This window comes from Phyllobates terribilis, unplaced genomic scaffold (assembly GCF_046119375.1).
Source record: "Phyllobates terribilis strain yellow unplaced genomic scaffold, ASM4611937v1 Scaffold_12__6_contigs__length_324123572, whole genome shotgun sequence".
In the NCBI taxonomy this organism is placed as follows: domain Eukaryota; kingdom Metazoa; phylum Chordata; class Amphibia; order Anura; family Dendrobatidae; genus Phyllobates; species Phyllobates terribilis.
This window is the reverse complement of record NW_027362772.1, coordinates 309,727,177-309,752,480: the sequence shown is the minus strand read 5'-3', so window position 1 is coordinate 309,752,480 and position 25,304 is coordinate 309,727,177. Positions and strand designations below refer to the sequence as shown.

The 25,304-nt window shown below is 53.4% G+C and overlaps 2 protein-coding genes and 2 non-coding genes across 4 annotated transcripts; 1 reads left to right on the top strand and 3 right to left on the bottom strand.

The window, feature by feature from the left end:
• Window positions 1–449: 449 nt before the first annotated feature.
• LOC141172830 (large ribosomal subunit protein uL15-like) lies at window positions 450–4,146 on the bottom strand. Its single transcript, XM_073657385.1, is given in 6 exon segments — window positions 450–616; window positions 827–1,001; window positions 1,712–1,787; window positions 2,321–2,384; window positions 3,960–4,082; window positions 4,084–4,146. Coding segments are annotated over 6 exon segments (630 nt in total). The 3' UTR covers window positions 450–487.
• Window positions 1,957–2,084, bottom strand: LOC141173279 (small nucleolar RNA SNORA3/SNORA45 family). The gene has a single exon (XR_012252639.1). It is a non-coding gene; the product is annotated as a small nucleolar RNA SNORA3/SNORA45 family (small nucleolar RNA).
• Window positions 2,465–2,594, bottom strand: LOC141173278 (small nucleolar RNA SNORA3/SNORA45 family). The gene has a single exon (XR_012252637.1). It is a non-coding gene; the product is annotated as a small nucleolar RNA SNORA3/SNORA45 family (small nucleolar RNA).
• On the top strand, window positions 4,085–10,009 carry LOC141172829 (uncharacterized). Its single transcript, XM_073657384.1, has 3 exons — window positions 4,085–4,239; window positions 5,512–5,585; window positions 6,117–10,009. The coding sequence occupies exons 2-3, from the start codon at window positions 5,518–5,520 to the stop codon at window positions 8,632–8,634; spliced, it is 2,586 nt and encodes an 861-aa protein (XP_073513485.1). The 5' UTR covers window positions 4,085–4,239; window positions 5,512–5,517; the 3' UTR covers window positions 8,635–10,009.
• Window positions 10,010–25,304: the final 15,295 nt, after the last annotated feature.

Sequence of the window (25,304 nt, the reverse complement as noted above, 5' to 3'; positions counted from 1 at the left end):
TTATGTGAGCAGCCACATCCCACCGTAAACTGACTGTGGCCGTCACTGCAGTATTAATCTATGTGATGAGGAAAGATCTGTACCAGAGATCCGTGGCCGCAGGCCCTGCATTATTACTGGGTGATGGAGGGGCCTGTGTCCAACGGCATGCTCTCCCGTCGGTGGACCGCAATGACTCTCCTGCGTGATCCCATCAGGACCACGGCTCCGACTAGTGACCCTTGCTACATGTGGTAAAACTACAGCACCCCCTTCCGTTTTGTGTACCCAGCTCCCTTGCAGACCTGTGCGTCTCCCTGGATTCTGGCTGTAAGCCGATACTGCAGTCTGATTGCTCCTCTGCAGATTATGGCAGACGAGGTGGAGGAACCAGACTGCAGCATCGACCACCCGGCCGACTACAGCCCTGACCGCGCACAAGACAATATCCAGCACAGCCGACCACCGGATGTAACCAATGAAAAGTTTATTCATTTTCCGCGCAGCGCTATGCGACCAGCACGCAGGCTCCACCGACGCCTTTGATCTTTTCTTCCGCTCGGCGGCTGAAGAACTTTGCCTTTACAATCAGTGGCTGTTTGGGGAGTTTGCCTTTCCCAAGAACCTTGTAGTAACCCTGCAAAGAAAAGATTAGCCGTGAATAATGAGGCCACGCAGGGCGGACAGCGTCTGTACAGCATCGCCCTCTGGAGTCAGCTGTACGTATTCTGGTCAGAGCCGTCAGCCGGTTCCTGATCAGGACTGTACATTTCTGAGACAGCGGCTGACACGATCATGCTGAGGGGTGAAGAGTCAGCGCTGCGGATCGGACAGGAGTCCCACTTACCGCGTGCACGGCGTCAATGATGGGTGCGGGACCGTCAGGTTTCTTGGCGTGCTGCAGCCGGGTCTGCTCACTCACTAAGGTCCACAGCTTGTCCAGGTTGATTGTGGGGCAGAAGGACTGATTCTTCTTCAAGTGGTAATGTCTCATGCCGACTTTACCGAAGTAACCGGGGTGGCTGGAGGGAGACAAGGAGGCCGCGTTATGGTAGAGTCAAAACTGGGAGCAAGTGCCCCCTGAAATAACAGGGGGCTGCAGTCCCAGGGTCCTCTATAGATTCCTAAACTGAAGGACCGAGGCCCTGAGATTGATGTGAGAGCGGCACAGGATCCTGAGCAGGGCTGTGGAGTTGGAGCCCATTTTGGTGGAGTAGGAATCAGAGTCGGTATAAAATGGACCAACTCCTAAAATATATAATAAATTGGGTACAGTAGTTCAATGCAATTTGTGGGGAATATTTTTCACAAGAATCTGGGAAAGTTCTGAACTGTCCCATAAATGTCTGTCCTATTCCTGAACTCAGGGTCTGGACTTTTATCGGAGATGAATCTGTGCTACAGTAAATTTATCACTTAAACATGAGCCGTGTATGAGGGGGTCGGGGTTGGAGTCGTGGAAATTGAGGAGTCGGAGGTTTGGCTTACCGACTCCACAGCCCTGCTCCTGAGGCATCAGGGTTCCTCCTTACAATAAAGCCGCCATATGCGAGTGTCGGCGCTCTACAGTAAACTGGGGTCACCAGCTGTACCCCATGTACAAGAATGGGGGCCACACAGGTAGGATCCCACCTACTACATCACAATATGAGCTGCGCCCGTCCCAATGTGCAGTGCCGCTGCTCCCCACACACGGACAGATAAATGGCAGCCGCAGGAACGCAATACTCACTATTTATCAAAGTTGATCCTGTGGTGATGCATGCCACCGGCATTACCGCGGCCTCCGGGATGCTTCCTGTGTTTGCCTAGAAAAAGATCAGAAATGATGAGAAACAAAAAGATCCCGACTTTCCAAGAACAATCAAACCACAATAGGTCACATTGAGAAACGTCTGCTGTAATGAGGATCAGGGACCCCAAACACTGGAGAGCCCCCCCCATGAGCATGAGGCCGGTAGCCCGACAGATGGGAGGACGTGTCACTGAGCCGGTGACTGACGGAGCCACAGAGAAGCCGCCAGTGAATAGAGCGCAGTGGTTGCTTTCCGAGGACTCTAGCACACCGAGGCCACGGCCGACCGGGATGTGACTCTAGTCTCGGGGGGGCAGAGAACAAAGACCCCACAGATTACAGTGTCAGCCGGAAGAGGACGTCCGGTGCATGTGGATATTTGTGCGATCTCAGACTATGCTGCCATGTAACACGCAGGAGACGTTCCACATACATGAACGTCCCCTCTATGTACAGGAGGCACCAATTTACATATGACCTATACCACCGATGTACAGCACAGATCGCTCGTGGTCAGCGCTGCCCCGAGGTGAAGTCCCCACTCACCCACACGGCCGTGGCCATGGCTGACGTGTCCGCGGAGCTTCCTGGTCTTCCTTGTCTTTGTCGGCTGTTGGGAGAAAACAGAAGAATAAGTCGTCGGATCATCACTCAGCGCGCGCCACCGACGTCCTGGGGAAGGTGGGCATCAGATGTCACTGAGCAGGTGACCGGGCGGCCCACCATCAGGACCACCCAGTGAATAGAGCGCAGTGGTTGCTCTCCGAGGACTCTAGCACACCGAGGCCACGGCCGACCGGGATGTGACTCTAGTCTCGGGGTCTGGAGAAGGAAAGGAAGTCAAGAAAGTGCAAGATGTCACCGGTGCCTGCGAGTCCCTAACAGCAGGGACATTCTGACCTCAACTTCTCCGGTATAAAAGAGGATTATGGTGCAAAAATCTAACATCTGTGGTCACTTTGTACAACTGACAAGTAGGTGGAGTTTAGTAGAGGAGGAGCCTAATATGGATACCGCAGAAATGGTCAATTACTGCGTCAGCGATGGTTTATTCCCCAGCACAGACTGGAGGGGGGCGGCGCACGGGCGCAAAGAGGAGAGGGCGGAGAAGGAGAAGGGGCGGCCGGGCGGCGCAGAAGAAGGAGAAGGGGCGGCCGGCGGCGCAGGAGAAGGAGAAGGGGCGGCCGGCGGCGCAGGAGAAGGAGAAGGGGCGGCCGGCGGCGCAGGAGAAGGAGAAGGGGCGGCCGGCGGCGCAGGAGAAGGAGAAGGGGCGGCCGGCGGCGCAGGAGAAGGAGAAGGGGCGGCCGGCGGCGCAGGAGAAGGAGAAGGGGCGGCCGGCGGCGCAGGAGAAGGAGAAGGGGCGGCCGGCGGCGCAGGAGAAGGAGAAGGGGCGGCCGGCGGCGCAGGAGAAGAAGGGGCGGCCGGCGGCGCAGGAGAAGAAGGGGCGGCCGGCGGCGCAGGAGAAGAAGGGGCGGCCGGCGGCGCAGGAGAAGGGGCGGCCGGCGGCGCAGGAGTCAGCCATGGGGCACAGCCAGCTGCCACCTCTGATCGCGGCTGTTCCACCATTTGTCACTCATCACTGCGCTCAGCATGTGTTCACACTGTTACTGGCGGATCACTTGTGTGATTTGTCTACTGTTCATGTTGATAAAGTTTGTTTTACTCCAAGTGGTTTTTGGTGAATAAAGCTAAACTTTATTAACAAACTGAAGACAAATCACACAAATGATCCTCAAAAAAAAGCAGCAAAAACACCACCGTGTGAGGTGATTTATATCCGGCGTTTTTACTAACAAACGGGAAGGTTTTGACTGCAGAATAAAAAAAAACCCAGCTGGAAAACGCCGTGTGTGAACAAAGCCCGAGGCGTCATTGCGGGGGGGGGGCAAGCAATAAATTCTAAGCCATAATGAGGCGATTCTTCCCAGACCGAAGAAAAATAGCGAAACGCAACAATGTGAACAAGGTGCGAGACCCAAACTACAGATGGCCGCGCCGTGTGGACGCATCGTGCTCCGGCCTCCAGCACACGCGGCTTCCCCCGCCATCCGCCCCTCAGCGGACACACGAGGCCCGAGCTCCGCCGCACAGTGCGGGACACATCCCGGCCGCCCCGGACACCCCGCGGTCTCTCCCTCCTCCGCCGCCCCCGGTTCTGTCCCCGCGTCCCGGCCCCACTACCTACCATGGCGGCGGCTGCGAGAGAAAGAGAGAGATCCCGGCAACTCCCGCGAGAAGTAAGAGAGGACGGGGACTGAGGGGGGCGTGTGACGCCAGGATCTCGCGAGATTAGATGAGTGACAGATCACGTGACAGAGGCAGCGACGACGCCGAACACTAGAGGTCGCTGAGGAGGAGACGGCGGCGGCCATATTGGGGGAGACACAGACACCAGTGCGAGAACCGAGAGACGGTGCCCAGGACCGAGGACACAGGAGCGGCAGAGACACGGGGGACACACGGCCGTGCGTATATACACTGCTATACTGCGCCCCCTGTACTGACACCTATATACACCGTGTACAGAGACATCGGGGACGTGTAATGTACTGCTGCATAGACTCTGTACACTGATGTAGCGCGGTATAGCGCCCTGTGCCCCCAATATCGGGCTGTATGCTTCCCTGTGCCCCCAATATCGGGCTGTATGCTTCCCTGTGCCCCCAATATCGGGCTGTATGCTTCCCTGTGCCCCCAATATCGGGCTGTATGCTTCCCTGTGCCCCCAATATTGGGCTGTATGCTTCCCTGTGCCCCCAATATCGGGCTGTATGCTTCCCTGTGCCCCCAATATTGGGCTGTATGACGCCCTGTGCCCCCAATATTGGGCTGTATGACGCCCTGTGCCCACAATATCGGGCTGTATGCTTCCCTGTGCCCCCAATATTGGGCTGTATGACGCCCTGTGCCCACAATATCGGGCTGTATGACGCCCTGTGCCCACAATATCGGGCTGTATGACGCCCTGTGCCCACAATATTGGCCTGTATGACGCCCTGTGCCCCCAATATCAGGCTGTATGCTTCCCTGTGCCCACAATATCGGGCTGTATGACGCCCTGTGCCCACAATATTGGGCTGTATGACGCCCTGTGCCCCCAATATCAGGCTGTATGCTTCCCTGTGCCCCCAATATCGGGCTGTATGCTTCCCTGTGCCCCCAATATCGGGCTGTATGCTTCCCTGTGCCCCCAATATCGGGCTGTATGCTTCCCTGTGCCCCCAATATCGGGCTGTATGCTTCCCTGTGCCCCCAATATCGGGCTGTATGCTTCCCTGTGCCCCCAATATCGGGCTGTATGACTCCCTGTGCCCCCAATATCGGGCTGTATGACGCCCTGTGCCCACAATATCCGGCTGTATAACGCCCTGTGCCCCTGATATCACGCTGTATGACACCCTGTGCCCCCAATATCAGGCTGTATGCTTCCCTGTGCCCCCAATATCGGGCTGTATGCTTCCCTGTGCCCCCAATATCGGGCTGTATGCTTCCCTGTGCCCCCAAAATCGGGCTGTATGACACCCTGTGCCCCATTTATTGCGCTGTATGACGCCCTGGGTCCTTCGTGTCGCGCTGTATGATGCCCTGTGCCCCCAATATCGGGCTGTAGGACGCCCTTTGCCCCCCATATTGGGCTGTATGTTGCCCTGTGCCCCCAATATCGCGCGGTATGATGCCCTGTGCCCCCATAGCTGAGGCTGTTATGCTTTCCACAGATTGACTTATGTTTTCTTTAGGGCGAGATGACGGTGTGCGCCGTGTTCGGGTGCAAGAATCGCATGCACAAGGGATGCGGCAAGCACTTCTTCAGGTAATCCGTGCCGGGGGTCTCTCTTGTTTTGGGGGGTCAGAACATGGGGCGCAGCTGCCTGTAGTATTAAGCAGCTCTAGGACTCCTCATTGTTCTCAGGATCTGTTTGCTGTCACTAAAGAGATTCTTTTTTGTTTTCTCTAGAACCCAATAACCTGTCTTGTTTACAGCTGGGGGGTTGTTCCCGTGTGTCTGTTGTATTTGTTCCTGTGATCAGATGCCATCGCTGTGGATCGCACTTTGGCATTTCATTTGTAGACTTTGTGTTGTGATCGTCCGTGGGCCCCTGGACTGTCTGGGGCCATCGAGTGCAGCGCTCTGCAACCTTTGGGCCTCAAACTCCATTCTCCACTATGTCATTGCATGCTGGGCATTGTGGTTTTGCAGCAGCTGGAAAGCAGTGGGTCAGGACCACTGCTCAGTGGAGGTTGGGGGTCTATGAATGTCCAATTGACTGACAGCAAGCAGAGATAATGCAATTGCTAGATGCAAATATTTGTTGGGTATAAATCTGTGACTCCTTATCTGCAGGTTTCCCATGAAAGACCCGGAACGTCTCATCAAGTGGATTGAAGCCGTCCAGAGAGATGACTGGAAACCCTCCGTTCACAGCAAGATCTGCAGCGACCACTTCACTGAGAAAGACTACATGATCCGTCCAGGGGCGGCCTGCCCTTACCTGCGCATGGATGCGGTGCCCACTCCTCTCTATCCCACCCAACGGAAGAAGAAGACTAAAAAGAGAAAATATACTAAGAAGACGGCAGGCGAAACTGCCGAAGCCATGGAAATAAAGACTGAGGATGCGGCACAGGAAAACTCCAGCGAGAATGGCGGCAGCTACGGAAAGGATATGGAGAGACAGAATGCTGCGCAAGTAGAGGAAACAGAGATGGTGGAGGCAAGCGAGGATCAGGTGGTTTTAACGTGGGTGGTAAAGAGTGAGGATGAATCACAGGACGAGGAGCTTGGGGCGGCGGAAGCGCAGGGCAAGAAGCATAGGGCGGCGGAAGCGCAGGGCGAGAAGCATGGGGCGGCAGAAGCACAGGGCGAGAAGCATGGGGCGGCGGAAGCGCAGGGCGAAGAGCACAGGGCAGTGGAAGGGCAAGGTGGGGAGCACGGGGCGGTGGAAATGCAGGATGAGGAGCGGACAGCAGAGGCACATGATGAGGAGCGGGCAGCGGAGGCACATGATGAGGAACACTGGGTGGAAGTGCAAGGTAAGGAGCACAGGGCGGAAAAGCAGGATGAGGAGCAGGCAGCGGAGGTGCAGCAGGAGGAAGTGCAAGATGATGAGCAGGTGGTGGATTCGCAGGGTGGGAAGCAGGCGGTGGAGTCGCAGGAGGTGGAGGTAGAAACAGAAGGTGACATGCATGTGAGGAAAGCTCAGGGAAAGAAGAACACGGATACACACACACAGGGCGAGAAGAAGGTGACAGAAGAGCAGGAAGGTAAGCGTGCAGGGGAAACACAAGACAAGAGACATAAGGAGGAAATGCAGGACAAGGAGCCGGCGCTGGTATCCCTAGGGAGCGGGAGTGCGGAGGATGCAGATTGCGAGATGCTGGATGTGGAAGATCAGGGAGAGAAGATGGACGTGGGAGGGCAGGGTGAGGGTCTGGCAGTGGGAGGGCAGGGTGAGGGTTCAGGTGTAGAAACTCAGGATACCAATATGGAGTCATCAACGCTGAGTGATCAACCGAAAGTGGCAGAGCGGCCAATGGTGTGCATGCAGGTGATCACCAAACAGCCCGCTGATAAGCAAGCAGTGAATGCAGAGGCAGGGACTGGGGGTCATTTACCTGACCTGACCATTGTAGTGAACCAGACTGTCCAGAACTTTCCATCCAGACCTCCCTGTGAGAACGTGGTCGATTACATTCCCGTAGACCACGCGTACCACACTGCGATTGGCGACAAGGAAAACGAGGTTCCTGTCCCTGTCACTGACCCAAACGTTGTGAAATTGAGGAGAAAGATCAAAACCTTACAAAAGCAAGTCCTGCGCCAGGGCGTCAAGATCAAGAACCTGAAGAAGACGCTGGTTGATTTACAGAAAAACAACATGATGGAGAGAGATCCGGAGCAAGTGGTTGCTGAGCACTGCAGCGGCCTCACTCAGGTTCTGTTCACACAGCAGCTGAAGAACGGCTGCCGGCGGCACAGCGTCACCCAGTACTGCAGCCTCATGAAGGAGTTTGCTTTAAACCTGTACTGCGCCTCCCCAAAGTCCTACAAATTCTGCAGACTGTTTCTGTGCCTGCCGCACCCTGTATCTTTGAGAAACTGGAAAGCGGCCATCGAGGGAAGCGTGGAACCTGCAGACGAGGGCGCTGCTCCTGATAATCATGTATCGGGGGGAGTATCTGTAGGTGGTGAACATTTACTGGATAGCCCCATTCAAGAAGTAGCTGTGCAGGGACCATCAATAGAAGAGGGACATTCGCCAGAGACCCCCATGGAGATGGCACATTTATCAGTGATCCCAGTGCAAGAGGGTCACTTGTCAGTGGTTCCGGTGCCGGAGGGTCACTTGTCAGTGGTTCCGGTGCCGCAGGGTCACGTGTCAGTGGTTCCGGTGCCGGAGGGTCACTTGTCAGTGGTTCCGGTGCCGGAGGGTCACTTGTCAGTGGTTCCGGTGCCGGAGGGTCACTTGTCAGTGGTTCCGGTGCCGGAGGGTCACTTGTCAGTGGTTCCGGTGCCGGAGGGTCACTTGTCAGTGGTTCCGGTGCCGGAGGGTCACTTGTCAGTGGTTCCGGTGCCGGAGGGTCACTTGTCAGTGGTTCCGGTGCCGGAGGGTCACGTGTCTGTGGTTCCGGTGCCGGAGGGTCACTTGTCAGTGGTTCCAGTGCCGGAGGGTCACTTGTCAGTGGTTCCGGTGCCGGAGGGTCACGTGTCTGTGGTTCCGGTGCCGGAGGGTCATTTGTCTATGGTTCCAATTCCGGAGGGGCATTTCTCTGTGATTCGAGTGCAAAATGGACATTTCTCTGTGATTCCAGTGCACAAGGGACATTTTCAGCAATCATCTGTGCTGGAGGGACTGCAGTAACAGACACAAGACTTGATGGTGGCTCCATAAATTGCTCCTCGGTGCTGACTTCTATTAAGTTTGTTCTATAAAGGCAACTTTACTGTACAAAAACCAGTTCAGTGTTGTCATAGTAGCAGGTTAAGATCTCCTCATTAAAGGGAATGCTGATGTAACCAGACAATGTCCCGTCGGCAGTGCTGAACTGTCAAGACATGGCCTGAAGAGTTGTGATCGAGACGGCATAACAGGATTTTTCAAACAATATGTAATGTGGTGTGCGCAGTTCTGCAGCATTACTCCAGATGTTCTGGGCACCATCACTGCTGTCTACTAGTGATGAGCGAGTATGTTCTTTTAACCCTTGGGTGCTCGCCGAGTACCTTCAGCGTGCTCGGCTGTTATGTTTGAGTCGCGCTGTGTGCATGATTTGTGACTGTTTGACAGCTTTAATACATGTGAGGAATGCCTAAGAAGCAAGCAATCCTCACATGTATTAAAGCCGTCAAACAGTCGCAAATCATGCACTGAAGATACTCGGGGAAACACCCGAGCATGCTCGTAAATCTCGAGTAATGAGCATGCTCGCTCATCACTACTGTCTACCCTTCCTGCAAAAATTGCCTCTTTTGATGTAGGGTCTCAATCTGGACCATGGCTCCTGATCCTATAGCTGCATCCTTGGTCCTGCTGATTCTAGAGACGTTGCGTTACATTGTGCTGGTGACCCTCATTACTCGCTGCACAGCTGTATTCCTGCACGTGTGGCCCCTGGGCCCCCGAGAGCCAGAACATCCACCGAAGGGGGAGCTCGCTGTGATGCGCTATTTCCATAACTCCCATTCATTTATATGTGACTTACAAAAGCCATGTAGTACAGCGCCATCTCCAGTGTTCGGAGCCCGGCCAGAGATATCCTCGTAATGGCCGTTCAACGTTTAATGCAATTCTGATGCTGGCGTATGGAACGGGCTGAAGAGCTGCTGTTTAACCATTTAAATGCTGGAGCCCATCTCCCGCCACTTGAGTATGCTGATGGGCTGCCATAGCTTTTGTGGACCTACCCAAGGCCCCGTACCCAGTACCCCTGTTCTCCCATGTAGACCACTCAGAGGAGCAGTTCAACTTCCCTATGGTAATTTATATCTTTTTAAGGCCAAGTGGGTGTTTTTTTTTTTGTTTGTTTTTTTTCTTCAGTATCGTGATGGTAAAATGAATGAGTGATATTCAAAATTACAACTTGTTCCACCAAAAAAAACCAATCCCTTATACGCTGTGTAGACTAAAAAAATAAAACGTTGATGGCTCTTAAAAGAAATGAAAGTGGAAAAATGTCTGGTGTTTAATATTTAAAAAAAATATGGCTGCAAAATAGAAAATTGTCAAAATCCAGAATAAATTGTATATAAATAAAATCATTATTTTATACAGAATTGTAAATGAGTTGTGTATATATACCTACCATCTTTTCTCCTTCTCTGTGATTTTCTTATGTCCGTCCTGGACCTGCCGGTGGTATGGTTGGGAAGTATCTCTCTTTATTCCTTCATTACTGTATATTATCTAGATACTTCTTTAGTTACTTCTATCTGTGTGGGTCCGCATGGATGGGAGTGTTTTCTTTTTGAAGGTCTCTCCTAGAGAATCTGAGGATACGGAGCGTTTCAGGATCATAAATGAGGTTTATTCATCCTTCTGTGAGACGGAGAGTGACCATGAAATCAATCTGGTTCCACTAGAAAAGATGTCCTGTGTGCCGATATTGCGGGAAAGTGCGGCATGTCTAAGAAAGCAAGGGGGCTTAAAGTAAACCAGATCATTCAGAAATGAATCGTCACGGTTTTGTCCAATGAAGATAGTTCTAATTTTTCCAATCCTATGGATAGAAGAATCGATAACGCGCAACACAGATATTACTTTATTACTTGTCAGCTGCGGAACAGGCAAAGGCTGCCAATTTCTCTTACACTGTGGCTAAGGACCTCCAGCCTTGGCTCCTTCAGATGGAGGAGGACATTGACAAGGGAGAATCCAGAGATAAGATCCTGGGTTACTTTAGGCTGGTGACACTGTGGTTGAGCAATCTAGGCTATTTGCACATGCCATGGCGCTATCTACTGCATAAAGCCATGATGGGGCAGATGTCCTCTCTAAGAGTGCACTCTTGTTTCGTTGAATTTGAGCCAGGACGTCTCTTTGGGGCTCAGTTGGACGCGTTAATGGAGAATCTTATCAAAGAAAGAAAGACCCTTCCCAGACCGGTCAGACGTAGATGAAGTTCTTCATTTTGAAGCCAAGGCAGAAGAGTGAAGCCGAGTCAGCAGGACTCAAGAAAAGAGGTATAGTCTGGAAGAGAGTCTCTGGTAGGTGTCAAAGAGGGCTTGGCCGATGTTTCTCTTCGTCCTACAAGAGGTTGGATTTCTGATGCCAAGGAACTGCCAGTGGGGGGGTGTCCTTTGTTTTTTCACCAGTGGCAGAGCCTAGTAAGAGACCTCTGGGTCCCTGATATCATAAGAGATGGATATCGTATAGAGTTTCTTGCACCCCCTTAAAGATTCGTCACTACACCAGGAATGCACAGAATGCTGTCTCTTAGAAAAATCAATACGATTTTATCGAGATGCAGGTCCTGGAAGAAGTCCCCTTAAAGAAGAGGACCTTGGAGTTTATTCCAGGATTTTTCTAGTTCCAAAACCCTTAAACAGAGGCCTATTATACATCTCAGGATTTTGAACCGATTTATGATCAAAACAAAGTTCTGCATGAAATCAGTGAGCTCGATTGTGCCAATATTAGAACAAGCATTATCTAGCTACCATCAACTTGAAGGACACATGTCTGCATATTCTTATCCACGCGAGTCATCAAAGACCTCTTCGGACAGCAGTTTCAGTAGGAGGCAGTCTAATTCATCTCCACTTAACCTCACTTCCTTTCGGGATTTCCTCAGCACCTTGAATCTTCACAAAAGTGGTGTGCTGCAGTCATCGCAGGATTCAGAGAGGTATAAGCATCTTTCCATACCTGGACAATTAGCTTATCAAAGAATCATCAAGAGAAATCCTCTCTATTCATCTCGATTTGATATCCAGACACTAGGGTGGATAATCAATTGGGAAAAATCGCATACCTCTCTATCTTTAGGGAGAATATTCCTGGGTTTCATTTTGGACACCAGAAGCATGTTCCTATCTCTTCCGGTACAAAGACTCCGAGCAATAGAGCTGCAGTCAAATTATTGAGACCACCCAGACCAGTGTACGTTCTGTTGATGAGGCTATTGGGACTTATGGTAGCAGCCAGAGAGACGATTGACTGGGCCAGATGGCACATAGGCTCTTTACAGTGTAACATTAATGCCGGCGTCCCTGCATGGTTCCCCTTCCTCCTCCATGCAGGGACGCCGACATACTCACTGCCCCGGCCACGCGACATGTCCCTCGGCGTGCTTCCTGGTTTACTGGTTTCTCAGCGGCGTGCCTAGTGCACGCGCACGCTGCCCTGTTCTTAATGGGTCTGTCCGCGCAACTGTTAAGATGCCCTTAGCTAATAGCTGGGAGGCATCTTGTTTAAAATGCACCCTCCCCAATAGAGAGGTTCCAAAGCAATAAGTTTTATTAGTGTTAGTGGTGCAACTAGTAAGTTGTTAGGTCCCCTGGTCCATGTGCGGCCAATGCCTGAAGCTCGTCCCGTGGTGCGTGTGTGGCCAGTACCAGAATCAGTATCTGAGACCCATGTTTCTGAACGTTTGCCTATCCAAGTATTCCGTGTATCTGGGATGTCCTACTGGTCTCCGAATCAGCCCTGTTTGAGACTCTGCGTCAATAAATGTTCTTCCCGTGGATCCTGAACCTAGTAGTCGGAACGGAGTCTTGTCCGTGTCAGTAACCATTCTGTAGAGGATCCAGAACCTAGTAGTCTGATCGGAGCCCGAGTCCTATCCGTGTCTTCGTTCCTGACCCCTGGGGTCAGCAACTGCAGTAACGGGGACTGCCTAGGAGTGGTACGTGGCAGCTGCCTGCAGCTCAAGCCTGACTCCACTATCAAGAGCTCCAGTGAACACCAGGTAGTCGCTTAGTTACACCCCTCCTAGGTAAGCCGTTACGATGCCGGGTGGTGGAACCACTGGGCCGTGGTACAAGGAGGGACTGGAAGGGTGTAACTAGAGACCTCACCCTGGACCGACCTTGGCTGTACGGCGGCTTAGTCGACTCCGTGAACCAAGGAAGGACTGGGAAGGTGGACCAGGTGCTACTCCAGGACCGACCTCGTGTAAGAGCAGGCGACTCCCACGGGACTGATGACAGGCGCTGACTGGCACGGCCGGTTGGTAGGTAGGCTGGCGGGCACGGCTGTTAGATAGGCTGGCGGGCAGCACTGGGACCTGAGAACTAACAAGAAAGTTAAGCAACAAACTTACAACGTTGCACAGGCACCTCCATTTTCGGGGAGGTGCCTTAAATAAAGGATGTCCTCTGGCCATTGGCCGGGGACATTTTAGAACGGCGTGGCCCCTGCAAGAAGCAGGGAGTGCGCGTGCCCTAAGCACAGTGCCGGGGATCGGTGAGTGCACCCCGGGCGGGCACAGTGTTGGAGACAGGCGGAGGAGTGGTGGACGCAGGACTGGGGCCGCAGCGGTAAGGGGATCGGCGTCTGCTGGGCAGGAGGCAGAGACGCCGGCGCTACATAAGCCCGGCCCCGTGGCACAGTGGGTCCACGAATCATGTGCGCCACCTTTTGTGTTTAACAGTTTACTTCGGCCATGGGCCCCGCTGATCCCCAGTCCTCTCTTTGCTCAGTGTTGTGTCAACGATTGGAAGTCCTGATGTCAGCTGTGCCAGCTCAAGATGCAGTACCTACACCTGTGCCTATTCAACCTGAAACGTATGCCTTTCTGGAGTGGAATCCGTCCTGTCTGATACGCCATGGTACTTTTAGGATCCGAAGATGTGCCGTGGGTTCCTAGAGCAGTGCATGCGGCACTTGTGAAATTTTGGGCCATCAGTTTTCTTCCGACCTGGTCAAGTGGTCAATGTGGGATTCCTAATGTCCTACCTTGCAGGAGATGCCCTGGCATGGCTCAACCCCTTATGGGAGAGAGGGACTCCTATCACCTCGGACCTGCAGGCTTTCCTGGTAGCCTTCCAAAAGGCCTTTGATGAGTCGAATCCGGAATCTTCTGCGACATTGTCCATTCCCAGCTTCCAGGAGCAGACCAGTCAGGTGATGCATGTGAGGAAAATCACGTCTGGCTCTGTTCTTCCAAAGACCACTCGTTCCCCAGCCTGTTGAAGCTGCTACCCGTATGGAATAAATGAAGGTTGACAGTGTTTGGCAGGCTGAGCAGGAGCTGGAACTCGTAAGAAGGGATTGCGGTATAGCTGCGGTTGTGTGGAACATCCCGACAGTCTTTGGAGTTTTTTAGACTTCTCAGGACAAAGCCTTGGGCCAGTAGGAGAGGCTGTCCTTGGCGGGAGTGTTCCTTCTCCAACGATGACTGTACTTGTATCCATGGCAAGTGAAGGCTTCGGTTTGGCGGGAAAGTTCATGCTGCAGGCCTTGAAGAGTCAGTGTCAGATTCCCGTCTGACAGCTCCAGAGTCCAGTGGGGGTGTTGTCAGGTAAGGACGAGCCCTACCCAAAACCAGTCAAGTAATTTTCAAGCAACTAGACCTCCAGATTAGAGCATTGTATACGGAAAGGATCACCTTCCATGTGCAGTCTGGTTTTCCAATAGGACGTCCAGAGCTGAGAGCTCAAGTGCCAGGTAAATGTCCAAAATACAATTGTCTCAGTCCACACGATCACCTCCCTGGGGTGGTAGTTCCACTGCCTTTGTGCTAAGCGATTCTCACTGTCCCCCAACTTCTGGTTGGCCCACAGATTTCGTATCTCCAGACAGTTTAGTCTGTAGTCACAGTCCATGATCCTCCATATGACAAATAAAATGATAAAAGCAAAGGTATTCAGTAGCAACCGTCTTTTAAGAAAGTTTATCAAATCCAGACAACAGATCCCACAACTGTAGCATGTTTATCCAGCCCGGTCGGCAGCTGATTTCTACTCCATAAGCCATCGATCCATTCATGGTCCAGGTCCTCATACTAGATCTTGTCCCTTTGAAGATGTTCCACTAAACATGTGGCTTCTTTTCTCCTTTACTGGGATAAGCCCCCTGAATGGGCAGAACTGCTCTCACTCTCCCTCCCCCAAAGCTAAGCGTGCATTAGTTGAGGTATTTTTCTCAGGTGGAACCCATCACCTGGGTCTGCATGTGAGAATCCCCGTGGTGACGGCTCCACCGGATCTGCTTTCAACACTCACATAATGGGCCTAGTCACTGTGTGAACAATGGTTAGAGGCTCCTGAGATACTGAGATTACTGGAATGCTGGACACTTTACAAGTGAAATTAGTGCACTTACTGACGAGCAAGCAGGAAAATAAATCAGCAAGAAATCACTAATAAAACACAACAATAAGATTTACGAAAATCGGTGGTCCGTGCTGGAAAAGTCTTTAGTAAATGGGCAGCTCCTCACAGACCCAAATAAATATCCTCAGTTTCTAGATGATGGGTTGAAGAGAGCATCAAGGCGGTGGCATCTTCCAAGTCTCTGCGATCCACCAACCAGGCGGAGGAAATCCAGTTGGTCCTCGAATCCTCCGGGTTGTAGCTGATCTCAACAAACGGAGAGAGACTTCCCAATGCCAAGTTCCTGGTACTATGCCTGCTTCGTCCCACTCTGAGGATGGCTTGATGGAGAGAAGCATCCTAGTCATGAAGATGGTAAGAGATGTCACTTTTTTCTAGTGGACAGAAGAAGTCGTGGGAGTCCATGAAGAAGTCGGTTTCCAACTTCTTTGCAGAGGGTCATTCTGGGCTTGAGAAAGAGGGCGCGTAAAGAGGGGGGTACTGTAACATTAATGCCGGTGCCTGTGCATGGTTATCCTACCCCCTCCATGCAGGGAGGCCGTCATACTCATCGCCCCGGCCGCACGGCGTGTGTCCCTGTGGTGCGCCTTGTGCGCACGTGCTGCCCTGTTCTTAAAAGGTCAATGCACGCACCTGCTAAGATGCCAATAGCTGGGAGGCATCTTGTTTAAAAGGCACCCTCCCCAATAGGATGTGCAGAAGCAATGAGTTTCATTAGTGAGTGAGTGGTGCATCTAATGAGTTGTTAGGTCCTCTGGTTCTGGTGTGGCCAGTGTCCTGAACCCGTAGTCCCTGATCCTTGCATGGCCATTCCTAAACTCATAGTCCCTTGTCCTTGTGTGGCCAGTTCTGAACCCGTAGTCCCTGGTCCTTGTGTGGCCAGTCCTGAACCTCGTCCCCTCCGAGACCTGTGTGTCTGAACGATTGCCTACCCGAGTATTCCGTGTATCCAGACTGTCTTATCAGTCTCCGAATCACCCCCAGCTGAGACTGTCAGTAACTGTTTTACCTGTGTATCCTGAACTTAGTTGTCTGAACGGAGCCTGTGTCAGTAACCGTTCTTCAGAGGATCCAGAACCTAGTAGTCTGAACAGAGCCCGAGTCGTATCTGTGTCTGCGTACCTGACCCCTGGGTTCAGCAGCTGCAGTAACAGGGACTGCCTAGGAGAGGTACCTGGCAGCTCAAGTCTGACTCCACCATCAGGAGCTCCAGTGAACACTAGGTAGCCGCTTAGCTATGACCCTCCTAGGTAAGCCCGGCCCCATGGCAAAGTGGGTCCACGAACCATGTGCGCCATCTGCGTGCATTACATACATCTGAAGATACTGCAAAAATAGGACAGAGACTTACGTTCTCTGAACAAGTTGACGTTCCATTCCAGAGAAACGAGATCCTCCCTGAGATGGTGGTTTCACTTCAGGAATGACAAATCCTTTGCTACCCCTTGTAATGCAGCGGCATTACTGTAATGGTCCAGGGTGTGTTTTGGCTGACCATGTACCTCCCCCTCAGGTGACTGATCACATGACTGTGACATCAGCTCAGGTCCTATGTGCACGGCGGGGTTACGAAAATTGTCGTCGCACCCAAACCTGGTTTGCTGTGGCTCGGCGGGGGTCACGAAGATTAAAGCATCTTGCTGTAACTCGGCGGGGTTACGAAAATTTTCGTCGCACCCAAATCTGGTTTTGCTGTGGCTCGGCGGGGCCACGAAAATTTTTCCAGGGAGAGCGGTGTGAAGTGTCTAATGTGAACAGCGTACCGCGATGGCTGTGAACGGAGTAGCAAATGAGACTGAAGCTATTGAGCGATTAAAGTGCCGGTTAGAATCGCAGCAGGTGTTTGAGAGACGTCTACAGGACATGGTGCAGGAACGGCAGGAACTGTGGGCACCGTATAGAATGGCGGCAGTGGACCATTCGGTGAACTCTCCGGGGGCGCAAGTATTGTCCCAGAGTGCCCGGGGAGGTAATAAGAGATTTAGTGAACCGAGTCTTAAGACTATCTCTGATTTTTGTTGTAAAAATTACCCTACAGGTGTGTGTGTCCAAAAGGGGGCGGAGTCTAAAAAAAGGGTGGATTTTCACAAGAGCGGGGAGTATAGAAAACCAAAATTTGTTACTGGTTGTGGGTTGGTACGGCCTAAAAATGACAATTTGACCGTTGATAACGGGGTAGCTCCACTAGAAGGGGTTGACGTCAAGGTGGGAGGGGACCTGTTAGTCCACAAAACCATGGGGAGTGACACAGACCCCACAACTGACGGTGACGCTATGAAAGTAGAAAGAGAGTTCAGTCAGGAGGGGCTAGACGAGGGGAGAAAGTCCCCCACTCGTCGTCGACGGTGCAAGGGCCACAAAAAGGTTGCTCCTGTAGTCTTTGCTGAAAGTGGAAATAAAGAAAATGTATTGCTGTGTGCCTTTGTTCCAAGTGTGGATCCTCCTTTAGAGGCAGAAGAGGAGGTGACGTTGCCAGTAGCAACCTCCGGTACAGTACTGAGTCAGAAGGATCAGGATCTGACAGCCCTGAAAGAGGAGGTGGCCAGTCATGACCAAGAGCTGGAGCCTATCAGGCAGCAGTGTCAGAGTGATTGGCAGCAAAAACTGGAGGAAAGCAGCGAGGAAATCAACAAATGGAAGGAGATGTTCCAGAAAATTAAAGAGGACCTCCGCAGAACCCAAGAGGAGGTTGTTCGGTTGCAGTTTGACAAAGCGATGTCTGAAGATGAGCTATGCGAGATGAAAGATAATTTCTCCCTGGTACAGTTAGAGCTGATGCAGGAGAAGCAAAGGCTGGATGAGGGTCTACTCCAGAGGGATAGGGAGCTATCTGCCTTAAAAGGGGCGCTGCAGGATGAAGTTTCTGGACGTGATCAAGACCTAGAACGACTGCGCGAACAGTTCAACCGGGAGCTGTGTGACTCCAAGAACGAGCATGGTGAACTAATGAGGGAGCTGCAGCAATTCCAGGAACAAGTAAAGCCTCTAATGCAGGAGAAGGAGCGGCTGGTGGACTCTCTGTACCAGCGAGACCGGGAGCTATCCACCCTGAAAGAGGCAGAAATGAGGCATGAAAAGTTCAATAGGGAACTGCAACAAACTAAGAGAGACTATGAGGATCTCCTCAAGGTTAAGGAAAAACTAGAGGATGATAAGGCGGATGCAGAGCACATGCGCCAAGTGATTGAGACCACTCTACAGGGCACCCGTGATGTAAATGATGATCTCTGCAGAAAGACCCTAGATCTGGAAGCTCAGGTGAAGGAGCTGCAGACGTTCTGTGATAATCTCCAGAGGGCAGAGTCATGCCTTAAGGAAAGAATCAGCAAGATGGAAGCTGAGCGGAAAAAGATGAAGGAGTCTATCGGAGAAGCCACAGACCAGGAACAGGAGTTGGCCACTGGAGATGGGAGGTATGAAGCAAATACCTCCTCGAATAAGGCGAGCTCGGATGATTCGGTGGATGTTAGAGCCGAGATCAAGGAGCTCAAGGAGATGCTACAAGCCCAGTGGAAGCAAGAGAAGCTTGAGAGACTGGCTGTTGAGAGCCGAGTGGGCGCATTGGAGACAGAGAGGTCTTAGAGAACTCTACTGTTAAAGGATGTAGCGTTGGTGTCCCTGCCTCCTGCTAGGCAGGGACGCTGTTCCCCTCACCTCTCCGCTCCGTGCCCGGCGTCCTCCTCCCGCTCTGCTGGCAGCGCGCGCTGCTTCCCGGCCACTGTGCTTAGGGCGCGCGCGCGCTCCCCCTCTCTTAAAGGGGCCGCGCGCGCTGTCCTAAGGAGTCCCCGGCCAATGGTCGGAGGACCTCACCATATTTAAGGCACCTCCTCCAAAATGGAGGTGCCCGAGCAATGTTGTTGCATAGCCTATCACTCTGCTTCAGCCCTCAGGTCCCGTTACCAGTTACCTGCCAGTTATCTGCCAGATTCCTGCTTGATACCTGCCTGATACTTGTCTATCTACTTGTATTCCTGCGGTCCGACAGTCTGCCTACCAGCCCTGCCAGTCTGTCTATGGATCTGATTGCCCGCTCACCTGGGAGCGCTCATCTGCTACCTGCCTGCTAGCCTACCTGGAGGCTCTGCCGTCACGTGCTGTGACCACCTGCCTGTCCAGAGACTCTTACCCACTCACCTGGGAGCGTCCGCCTGCTACCTGCCTGCTAGCCTACCTGGAGGCTCTGCCGTCACGCGCTGTGATCTCCTGCCTGTCCAGAGACTCTTACCCGCTCTCCTGGGAGCGTCCGCCTGCTACCTGCCTGCTAGCCTACCTGGAGGCTTAGCCATCACTTACTGTGACCACCTGCCTGTCCAGAGACTCTTGCCCGCTCACCTGGGAGCGTCCACCTGCTACCCGCCTGCTAGCCTATCTGGAGGCTTCGCCGTCACTTGGAGGTGCCCGAGCAATGTTGTTGCATAGCCTATCACTCTGCTTCAGCCCTCAGGTCCCGTTACCAGTTACCTGCCAGTTACCTGCCAGTTATCTGCCAGATTCCTGCTTGATACCTGCCTGATACTTGTCTATCTACTTGCATTCCTGCGGTCCGACAGTCTGCCTACCAGCCCTGCCAGTCTGTCTATGGATCTGATTGCCCGCTCACCTGGGAGCGCTCATCTGCTACCTGCCTGCTAGCCTACCTGGAGGCTCTGCCGTCACGTGCTGTGACCACCTGCCTGTCCAGAGACTCTTACCCGCTCACCTGGGAGCGTCCGCCTGCTACCTGCCTGCTAGCCTACCTGGAGGCTCTGCCGTCACGTGCTGTGACCACCTGCCTGTCCAGAGACTCTTACCCGCTCACCTGGGAGCGTCTGCCTGCTACCTGCCTGCTAGCCTACCTGGAGGCTCTGCCGTCACGCGCTGTGATCTCCTGCCTGTCCAGAGACTCTTACCCGCTCTCCTGGGAGCGTCCGCCTGCTACCTGCCTGCTAGCCTACCTGGAGGCTTAGCCATCACTTACTGTGACGACTTGCCTGTCCAGAGACTCTTGCCCGCTCACCTGGGAGCGTCCACCTGCTACCCGCCTGCTAGCCTATCTGGAGGCTTCGCCATCACTTGCCGTGACCACCCGCCTGTCAAGAGACTGTCCCCGTCACTTGCCGTGACCTCCTGCCCCTCTACCCAGAGACTGTCCCCGTCACTTGCCGTGACCTCCTGCCCTTCTACCCAGAGACTGTCCCCGTCACTTGCCGTGACTACCTGCCTGCCTACCCTGGGAGCCACCCGCTTCCTTACAAGGACTGCCCCTTTGTATCGTAGCTCAGAGGTTCCCAGACCCGTTACAGTTTGCTCGGGCCATGGAACCCGGTGGCACCCAAGCTCCCTCGCTCTCGGACCTATGTCATGAACTGTCCCGTCAGAGGTCCCAACAGGAGTCCATCCTGAGTCATCTGCGGAATGTCAACTCTCGCCTGGACACTCTGACTGCTCCACCAGCAACCACCGCTAGTGTCATGACTCGCAGCCCGGCAGCGCCGCTGTCCACCAGTACCATGGCATCCTGCCCCGGACCCCGGCTTTCTGCACCTCCTCGCTTCGGAGGCGACCCCGCTCAAGCTCGGGGCTTCATAAACCAGTGCACCCTGCACTTTGAACTCCTGTCCCACCAGTTTATCTCCGACCGGGCCAAAGTAGCCTTCATCATGTCCCATCTCACGGGGGAGGCACTGGCTTGGCTAAATCCTCTATGGGAGAGAGGAGACCCCCTGGTGTCCAACCTGCCAGCCTTTCTCACGGCTTTCCGGAAAGTCTTCGACGAACCCGGACGGAAGACCTCATCCGCATCATCTCTGCTACGCCTCCATCAAGGAAATCTCACCATGGGCCAATATGCCATACGGTTCCGTACCCTTGCTTCGGAGCTGGCCTGGGATAACGACGCTCTGGTGTCTGTCTTTTGGGAGCGTCTGTCCGGCCGTATTAAAGATGAACTCGCCGGTCGGGACATTCCTACCACTCTCGACGACTTAATAACTCTTGCCACCCGGATTGACATCCGGTTCCAGGAACGCGCCAAAGAGGTCACCCGTGAGAGGAGGTTTCCACGTCTAGCCCCTACTTTTCAGAAATCCGTCACTTCTCCCGCTACTCCCCAGGCGCACTCACCCGAACCTATGCAGGTCGACCAGACCAAGATGGTCAAGACCCGTCAAGAGTTACGCCGAGCCGATGGGAGCTGCTTCTACTGTGGCAGTAAGGAGCACCGGATCCGTTCCTGCCCGGAGAGGTCTGGAAAAGCCTGTGTCTAGGATCGCTCAGAGAGGTCGTCCTAGACAAGAGTAAACCCTCTCCATCTCTGTTGCTGTCGGTCTCTATCATCTGCGGGGAGAACTGTTATTTTGAACTAGCCCAACTTGACTCTGGAGCTGCCGGAAATCTCATTTCTCAGTCCCTGGTAGAGAAATACCGCATTCCCACCAAACCTCTGGCTGTACCCTTATCTGTCGCTGCCGTGGATGGGGGCCTCTTACCACATCCCATCCAACTCATCACCGAATCCATAACCCTGCAGGTGGGAATGCTGCACTCTGAGAGCATCTTCTTTCATGTTCTGCCTGGACTCTCTCACGCCCTCTTGCTAGGCCTACCCTGGCTTCAGAAACATGCACCCGTGCTTGATTGGCAGACCGGAGAAGTCCTTCGCTGGGGACAGGACTGCCATAAGACTTGTTTAGTTCCCGTCCATCCTGTCCATCCTTCTCCTACCCCAGCCAATCTACCTGGTCTTCCGTTTCCCTATTGGTCTTATGCGGACGTCTTTAATAAAAAGGAGGCAGAGACATTACCCCCTCATAGACCATACGACTGCCCAATCGACCTGATGCCCGGCGCTACTCCTCCCCGTGGGCGTATTTACCCTTTGTCCGCTGCTGAGACCCGGTCCATGTCTGAATATATTGAGGAGAATCTGGCCAGGGGATTTATCCGGAAATCGACCTCCCCGGCGGGAGCAGGCTTCTTCTTCGTCAAAAAGAAGGACGGCTCACTCCGTCCCTGTATAGACTATAGAGGCCTTAACCAGATCATGGTGAAGAATAAATACCCCCTTCCGCTCATTCCGGAATTATTTGACCGTCTGAGGGGGGCTAGAATCTTCACCAAGCTGGACCTCCGTGGGGCGTATAACCTGGTCCGTATCCGTCAGGGGGATGAATGGAAGACGGCATTCAACACCCGGGACGGCCACTATGAATATCTGGTAATGCCCTTCGGTCTCTGTAACGCTCCCGCCGTCTTTCAAGAGTTGGTCAATGACATCTTCCGGGACCTTCTCTACTCCTGCGTAGTGGTGTACCTGGACGACATCTTGGTCTTCTCTCCGGATCTTCTCACTCACCGGAGGGATGTTCGTCAGGTCCTGCTCAGGCTCAGGCAGAACCACCTCTACGCTAAATATGAGAAGTGCCTCTTTGAGCAGACCTCGCTTCCGTTCTTGGGCTACATAATCTTTCAGACCGGCCTACGAATGGATCCTGAGAAACTGTCTGCCATCCAGAAGTGGTCCCGACCGGAGAGGTTGAAGGCTATTCAGCGGTTCCTGGGCTTCGCCAACTACTACCGCCTCTTCATACCGCACTTCTCTTCCCGGACTGCTCCAATCTCTGCGCTCACCCGTAAGGGCACTAATCCCAGAGAATGGCCGCCCGAAGCAGAGGAAGCCTTTCTTTCCTTAAAACAGGCTTTCTCTTCCGCCCCGGTGCTGCATCGTCCGGACGGCAACAAACAATTCCTCCTGGAAGTGGACGCCTCCTCCTCTGGAGCCGGAGCGGTATTTACCCAAAAGTCGTCTTCCGGAAGAATGGTAACTTGCGGCTTCTTCTCCAAACTCTTCTCCCCTTCTGAGCGCAATTATTCTATAGGAGACCGAGAGTTATTGGCCATTAAGCTGGCACTGGAGGAGTGGCGTTACCTGCTCGAGGGGGCTCTTCACCCGGTAATTATTTACACGGACCACAAGAACTTGGCTTACCTCCAGAGCGCCCAGAGACTTAACTCGCGCCAAGCCCGGTGGTCCTTGTTTTTTGCCCGCTTTGATTTCGTTCTTCATTTTCGCCCGGCAGACAAAAACATCAAAGCTGACGCCTTGTCCCGATCCTTCCTGGTGTCTGATCTAGAGGAGGAGCCTAAGCACATCATTGATCCCGCCAGAGTAATGCAGGTGGCCCCCGTGAATCTAAATCGTCTCCCTCCCGGTAAGACGTTCGTAACAGTACCTGATCGGAAGAAGATCCTACACTGGGGTCACTTGTCTAAGCTAGCTGGCCACGCCAGTCAGAAAAAGACCCTCCAGCTTATTACCCGGCATTACTGGTGGCCTACCATGCACAAGGACGTAATAGACTTTGTTTCAGCCTGTGTGTCCTGCGCCCGGAACAAGGTTCCGAGACATCTGCCAGCCGGTCGCCTCCTTCCTCTTCCAGTACCTGCTGCCCCGTGGCAGCATATAGCTATGGACTTTATAACGGATCTCCCTGTCTCTGCCGGTTGTACGGTCATTTGGGTGGTCGCTGACCGCTTTTCCAAGATGGCTCACTTCATTCCCCTGCTGGGCCTCCCGTCTGCACCCGAGCTGGCTAAAGACTTTATCCGCCACATCTTCCGTCTCCATGGCCTGCCCCTCCACATCGTGTCGGATCGTGGGGTTCAGTTCACCTCACGCTTCTGGAGAGCCACATGTAAGCTGCTGGATGTCACCCTGGACTTCTCCTCCGCTTATCACCCACAGTCCAATGGTCAAGTGGAGCGGATCAATCAGATCCTGACCAGTTACCTCCGGCACTTCGTTAATGCCCACCATTCGGACTGGGTGGATCTCCTACCATGGGCCGAGTTCTCTTACAATAATCACAAGAGCGAATCTTCCTCCAAATCCCCGTTTTTTGTAGTCTTCGGTCAGCATCCTCGGATCCCATTTCCCGTCTCCACCTCGGTGGATAATCCGGCTGCGGAATCTCTCGTTAGCGAATTCTCCTCCATTTGGGAGAGTACCCGATCCGCACTCCTTCAGTCGTCCGAGCGGATGAAAAGACACGCTGACAAAAAACGCCTGGATCCTCCACAATTCCGTCCTGGAGATAAAGTCTGGCTCTCGTCCAAGTATGTCCGACTCAAGATTCCTTCCTACAAGTTAGGGCCTCAGTTCATCGGCCCACTGGAAGTTATCAAACAAATCAACCCAGTGGCCTATAAATTGAATCTCCCGGCCAACTTGCGGATCCCTAACTCCTTCCATGTATCTCTCCTCAAACCCGTGGTACTTAACTCTTTTTCCAAGTCTACAGGTACGCCTCCTGCTCCGGTTTCCGCTGAAAACGAGTTTGAGGTAGAGAACATTCTGGCCACCAAAAGGGTAAGAGGAAAGACCTTTTTTTCTAGTGGAGTGGAAGGGGTTTGGTCCTGAGGAGAGAACGTGGGAGCCCCGGGAAAACATCCATGCCCCTCTCATCCTTGATAAATTTCTGTCTGGCCTAAAAAAGGGGGGGCTTAAGGGGGGGGTACTGTAGCGTCGGCGTCCCTGTCTCCTGCTAGGCAGGGACGCTGTTCCCCTCACCTCTCCACTCCGTGCCCGGCGTCCTCCTCCCGCTCTGCTGGCAGCGCGCGCTGCTTCCCGGCCACTGTGCTTAAGGCGCGCGCTCCCCCTCTCTTAAAGGGGCCGCGCGCGCCGTCCTAAGGAGTCCCCGGCCAATGGTCGGAGGACCTCACCATATTTAAGGCACCTCCTCCAAAATGGAGGTGCCCGAGCAATGTTGTTGCATAGCCTATCACTCTGCTTCAGCCCTCAGGTCCCGTTACCAGTTACCTGCCAGTTACCTGCCAGTTATCTGCCAGATTCCTGCTTGATACCTGCCTGATACTTGTCTATCTACTTGCATTCCTGCAGTCCGACAGTCTGCCTACCAGCCCTGCCAGTCTGTCTATGGATCTGATTGCCCGCTCACCTGGGAGCGCTCATCTGCTACCTGCCTGCTAGCCTACCTGGAGGCTCTGCCGTCACGTGCTGTGACCACCTGCCTGTCCAGAGACTCTTACCCGCTCACCTGGGAGCGTCCGCCTGCTACCTGCCTACTAGCCTACCTGGAGGCTCTGCCGTCACGTGCTGTGACCACCTGCCTGTCCAGAGACTCTTACCCGCTCACCTGGGAGTGCTCATCTGCTACCTGCCTGCTAGCCTACCTGGAGGCTCTGCCGTCACGTGCTGTGACCACCTGCCTGTCCAGAGACTCTTACCCGCTCACCTGGGAGCGTCCGCCTGCTACCTGC

What these genes read in the sequence shown, in the direction of transcription:
- LOC141172829 (XM_073657384.1), top strand. Translation starts at nt 5,518, where the DNA reads ATGACGGTGTGCGCCGTGTTCGGGTGCAAGAATCGCATGCACAAGGGA. An exon ending in TGCGGCAAGCACTTCTTCAG is followed by an intron (nt 5,586 to 6,116) that starts GTAATCCGTGCC and finishes CCTTATCTGCAG; the next exon opens with GTTTCCCATGAAAGACCCGG.